Source organism: Cannabis sativa, chromosome 5, assembly GCF_029168945.1.
Source record: "Cannabis sativa cultivar Pink pepper isolate KNU-18-1 chromosome 5, ASM2916894v1, whole genome shotgun sequence".
In the NCBI taxonomy this organism is placed as follows: Eukaryota; Viridiplantae; Streptophyta; class Magnoliopsida; order Rosales; family Cannabaceae; genus Cannabis; species Cannabis sativa.
The window spans coordinates 65,237,106-65,242,729 of NC_083605.1; the positions used below are offsets into that span (position 1 = coordinate 65,237,106).

Below are 5,624 nucleotides of genomic sequence, written 5' to 3' on the forward strand. Positions count from 1 at the left end.
AAAATCTGGTCAAGTTATAAAATTAGTACATATAGCATGCATATAAGTGTGAGATTGATATGGGAATACATATAAACATGTAATATATATATATATATATATACATGTATATGAGTTATTTGTGAATGAACCAAAAAGTATCGAAGATCAAAATTTCACTGAAATTTTGTTGGGTATTGAATATATGCAGATATATGTATCTATAATTTGTTAGTATTATATTGATGAAATAAAAAAAGGGGCTTTATGAATTACATGCGTGTACACTGTCAGAGGAAAAAAAAAAGTAAAAGTCAATGTAATGTATTCTTAAGTCCAAATATATATATATATATATATATATATATATATATACGTGCTTGACAGAAAACACTGTAAAGTAATATTTTATATATATATAATATGTATATACCTGTCCACAGTACAAAAAGTTAAACCGCGTACTATATATATTATGTTAAGTTCGACATAATCTTGTACCATTAAACCGCGTACTATATATTATATATCAATGGTAGTACTATATATATCAATGGTATATTATATATACCTGTTGCAAAATTGTGTTTCAATGGTATAATTCAATGTTAAGTAAGAATTGAATTATAAAATAAGATATTATCTTAAATTGACCAATTTAAATTTAAATTTAAGATAGTATCTGATAAAAGATAAATTATTATTCCTTAAATTTTGGAATAAATAATTAAATATCAGTCAAATTATCTTTTTATTTCTAAAAATAATAAAAAGATTGCAAAACTGAATTTCATCACAAAAAAAAAGTGGTAAAATTCTAAAGTTTATAAAAGATAATAAAACGATCTCCAAACTTAAATTTATCACCAAAAAGTGGTAAATTTCTAAATCCATACAAAATGGCACGAAATTCCAAATGAGCTCACTAAAATTAATCTTGGAATATTAAAGAGGTCATTCACCTCACCAAATTTCAAAGAGGTCTTTACCTCACAAAAATCTCAAAAGTGGTAATTTTTACCTAAAAATTAAAAAGTGCACTAAAACTCAAAGCCATAACGAATTAAATGGCACTCCAAAGGAAAAGAGGTCATTCACCTCATAAAAAATTAAAGTTCGGAACTACGTTTGACTTGATTCCCATAAAAGGATACGTAGGCAACTTAGTTGCTAAGACTAAGTGCAGTCGCCGGTACCGCAAAAAAATGGTATCAAAAATACAAATCCTAAAATTCCCTTAAAGGTCATACACCTAGGAATTTTTTTTTCTAAATTTTCAAATAGCAAAGAATTCCTGAAAGTGGTCATATACCGGAATTCTTTATTCAAATTCTAAAATACTGCATTCTGAACTACAAGTGGCTTGATCCTTCACAAAGAAGGTATGTAGGCAGCTCAGCTAATTAAATGGACTGAGTTCAGCTGCAATTCCAAATTTACCCCAAATTTCCCAAATTTATTTTAATTATTTAATATCATCGTAATTGGAATCAAAGGGTATTTCCTTTAAATAAAAGGATTGTAATTAAGAGATTATTCTTATAATCTTGGATGGGTCGAACTTAAATTAATAAACTCTTATGCTATAAATTCAGCATAGGTGAAATTGTGTTTTGCATTTATTTTAATATTTTAAATGTGAAATTTTTGCTTAACACACTCACACACTTCACTTATCCTACAAGGATTTTGTAAATTTTCACTAAAGTTCAAACAGTTTGCTATGCCATCTATAAGTAATTGGAGGATTAGTTTTAATGAGTAATAATATATGCACCCACCCAAATGTGACTTATGTGACAAGTCACTTCAATCAATTATTTTTATTTAAGGTGATCTCACTAATTAAAAATAACTTGCCAAATGTATGTCCTATTTGTGTATAATTTATGTGTGTACATAATGTTATTGGTTTTAAATCTTAGTCTATATCCTACACTAAGACAGATTTGCCAGTTGATGGCCGGAGTGGCCTTAATGGAATTTATTCTTCTTCTTTTTTTCTTTTTTTTTTGTAAAGGGCCTAAATGGAAATTCCACTGTTTACTAATAATAAAATGTCATTTTCTCTTCAAAAAATTAAATAAATTAGAGAATTAAATTTATTTGTTTGGTGGAGAAATGCTAAAAGATTAAAAAATATTATTAGTGAGTAATACCTTTCTCAGTGTCACATAGTATTATTAGTATAATTAAATATAAATGCTATATAACTTAAAAAGATATCATTAACCAATTATAATTCACCACAAATAAAAGATGCTCCAATAACAATGTTTTTGGGACAATTGACAAATTTCATACGAGATTAAATTGGGACCATAAGAGATGATGGATGACAAAAGTACAAAACATTGACCACAAAAATTTGTAATATAAAATCCAAAACTTTGATTTGAAAAGCAGATCCCAAATTAATCACACGAGACGCATTATCAATCCTATTGTCTTTAGGGTTTTCAGAGCTGAAAAAAATAAAATAAACTAATAATGGCGGTTCTGAGAACCACCACCACCAACGTCATTCTCAATAGACTTCTCCAACCCTCGCTTTCTCTTTCCCTGCTGCTCTCCGATTCCAGTAAGCTCAGCGCCACTATCAATGCGCTGCCGCACCGCCCAGCTGTGCAGCGAGGGATCAGCCTGGCCCGAGTACGGTGTGCGGCTTCGGGTTCCGACGGTGGCGGGAAGGTTTCGTCTCGATTGTCGCATGTGCAGCAGCTCTTGCAGGAGGCTGAGGAGCGGGCTCTCGAGGCTGACGACGGTCCTACCCCTAACATCACTCTGGGTATGCAAAATTTAAGATGTTGGGGCTCATATTTTTTATGAACTTAATTATATTGACTAATTGATCTCATTCACAATTATCTATTTCAATTCAGTAGCGTAGATTCGAGAAAAACTTAATACAACCAATGAACTATAGAACTCCTTTTTGAAAGATTACGATGAAGGAAGATGTTTCTTTAATCTTCATTGGCCTCTTGATGAGTAATTTGACTTGTGATAAAAATTGCTTGGAGAAAACCAAAGATATTGACCATAAATAGAAGTACGTTTTTTTCTTTAACATCTGGGAGATACTCTGCAATAGTTATAGCGGTTAAACCAACTCTCATAGGAGCCCCTGGTGATTCATTCGTCTAATCACAGAATAGAGTGACTTTTGATTCGGCTTTTAACTGAAGGCTAGGTATGTGGAAGAAAATGAGAGGTATTTAGAAATAAATAGTAGGGATAGAACTTTGCCCTTGTTTTGTTTGGTATCAGAGGAAGTAGGAAGACCAAAATCTTTATCTTGTTTGATGTAGCAATACTAGTTAAGAAGAGGAAATCACAGTCGAGTGACGTTAAACTTCTGAGCTATCTTCAATTTAAAATTTGTTGATGATCATTTAAAATTTCCAACAGAGCACAAATGGTCAGGTATATAGTTAAATGGTTTACTTCTAGATGTCCTTAGGTACCTACCTAGTAATTGTAATAATTTCTTGATCCCCAAATATTTTTTGTTTAGACAGAGTACCTAGTTTCCAAAAATAATATGTGTGTGTACATATCCATTGATCCACTCTTTCTACTTCTCCCTGGTAAAGAACATTCTCATTTATGTGTTGCAGACTACAGACCATTTGTTGTTGTTGATGGTTATTAGTTCAGGCGTGTCAGACTAGTTAGTAAAATCAATAGGTTTGTATTGGATAATTTTCAGCATCAAATTTTTATTTTTACGTAATTAGAGAGTATCTTCAAAAAAATTAATCAAGTCGCCTAATATAGGATATTTATTTTCAGTATCCTACCTAGTCTTCTGACTTCTTTCTCCATATGTACAAAAGTTTACAATTTTATATATATATTTTTTTCCTCATAATTTTTTGTAGATTAAAGTTCATTTCGCTCCTTTTTTTTCTTGTTCTTACTTTCTTAATCCAATTCAATTTTATCCTATATATTACTCACCAAACAAGCCTTACTACACATGGAAAGTACTATCTTTAATCGCCATTCTGTTATTTATTTATTTTCCATTCTTTTCTTCACCAGACCATGTAACAGTGAGTTTTGCTAGAAGTGGTGGCCCAGGGGGTCAGAATGTTAATAAAGGTTTGCTTAAAGACTATTTTAGATCGGTATTTTTTATGTTTATCTCCCATCTTATTTTGATGCCCAATTCTAGTTTTTTTTTTCACTTACAGTAAATACGAAGGTGGATATGCGCTTCAATGTTAAAAATGCTCATTGGCTAAGTGAAAGGATCAGGGACAGGATTATGCAAATGGTTTTCCACTGCTCATTAGTTTATATGTTTAGTTTTCAACTCACTATGTTTGGATGGGGACATTTTTCTTTTTCCGTCTTTCGACAATGACTTGCCATTTTCCTTGTAATGAGCAGGAAAAGAATCGAATAAACAAGGATGGGGAGCTTGTGATATCTTCAACAAGGACTAGAACACAGAAGTACTTCTTTCCTCTTCTCCTTTAATTATCCATGTTGCTTCTGAGTTGCCAAAGCCTTTGGATTGATTCAACCATTCTTCTTCAGGGGTAACATTGAAGATGCTTTGGAGAAACTTCAGGTATTAATGAAGGGATTTGTCTTTCTTATTTCTATATCGAGTTATGATGAGTATTGAAATTTCTCTTCATCATTTCGGCGATGATGTCAATGAAATCTTAAAATAGGCAATCATTGATGCTGCTGCTTATGTTCCTCCACCTCCTTCTGAAGAACAAAAGAAGAAAATTGCAAAGATGTAAGCTCTCTTTCCATTGTTTTTACCTGCCAATCTATGATGTCTTCTACTTCTTTTACTGTGTTATTGCACGGAAAGTGAGTGTATCCAATCTGGATTTTAATGTCGATCTTTGTTGCTTTTGAAGGGCTGCTATTGGCGAACAAAAACGTCTTAAAAGCAAGAAGGTTCTTTCCGATAAGAAGGCATTCAGAAGAAGTCGGAATAGTTGGGATTAACATACCATATGGTGTAGAGATCATCATATATATGTTAGTGCCTTTTCTTCATCACTTGGGAGTATGATTGTTCATATATGACTCCTATTATTTTGTTTCGATATCTCTATTTTTCCTTTTCACCCATTTCTAATAAAGGTTATTCTTTGTTGTTTTTTGCAGGGGTCTCGGTGATGCATTTTGCATTAGTAATCCATACAAACAAAAATCTAGAGATGAACATTATTGTAAATTCCTTGAAGAACTCTGCTTTTTAGATTGATTACACATTAAAATTACTGATTATGATATAACATTGTACATTGTAGTTCTCCTTCTCGATGGAGAACTAGTCTAAAAGTGAGTGCGTTTTGTAAATCTTTGAATTGAATTGGTTCTCGACAGAATATATGTTAAGAAAAATTCTCACATGGGACCTTAACAAATGACACCAATATTGGACTTTTTTTTATCCAATAAAACTGTGATAGGTTAATTTATTTTTCTTTCATTATTATGGAAGCTGATATTCAATCACTCTACGACGAAATCGTTTCTCTTCCTCCAATCACTATTAATGAGTCGATCGTGGATTTGGTCAATGATAGCTTCCTATTCAAATGGGTCAACTCTCATATTGGATTGAAATGGTTAACCTGCTTGCGTTGTTGGCTCAAGACAATGATAGG

General features: G+C 31.9%; 1 protein-coding gene across 2 annotated transcripts; it reads left to right on the forward strand.

The window, feature by feature from the left end:
• Positions 1-2,360: 2,360 nt before the first annotated feature.
• LOC115717366 (uncharacterized) lies at positions 2,361-5,417 on the forward strand. Of its 2 annotated transcripts, XM_030646334.2 has the most exons (8): positions 2,361-2,767; positions 4,027-4,086; positions 4,179-4,261; positions 4,378-4,442; positions 4,528-4,561; positions 4,668-4,738; positions 4,866-4,989; positions 5,119-5,417. In XM_030646334.2, the coding sequence occupies exons 1-7, from the start codon at positions 2,470-2,472 to the stop codon at positions 4,954-4,956; spliced, it is 702 nt and encodes a 233-aa protein (XP_030502194.2). In that variant the 5' UTR covers positions 2,361-2,469; the 3' UTR covers positions 4,957-4,989; positions 5,119-5,417. The 2 variants fall into 2 exon arrangements, with proteins under 2 accessions (XP_030502194.2, XP_060971827.1); XM_061115844.1 differs by having other exon boundaries at positions 2,372-2,767; positions 4,866-5,417.
• The last annotated feature ends 207 nt before the right edge of the window (positions 5,418-5,624 follow it).

Excerpts from the sequence above, each read along its gene's own strand:
- LOC115717366 (XM_030646334.2), top strand. The coding sequence starts at position 2,470 with ATGGCGGTTCTGAGAACCACCACCACCAACGTCATTCTCAATAGACTT. Across the intron at positions 4,087-4,178 it reads GGGTCAGAATGTTAATAAAG|TAAATACGAAGGTGGATATG; the intron begins GTTTGCTTAAAG and ends TTTCACTTACAG. Across the intron at positions 4,562-4,667 it reads ATGCTTTGGAGAAACTTCAG|GCAATCATTGATGCTGCTGC; the intron begins GTATTAATGAAG and ends ATCTTAAAATAG.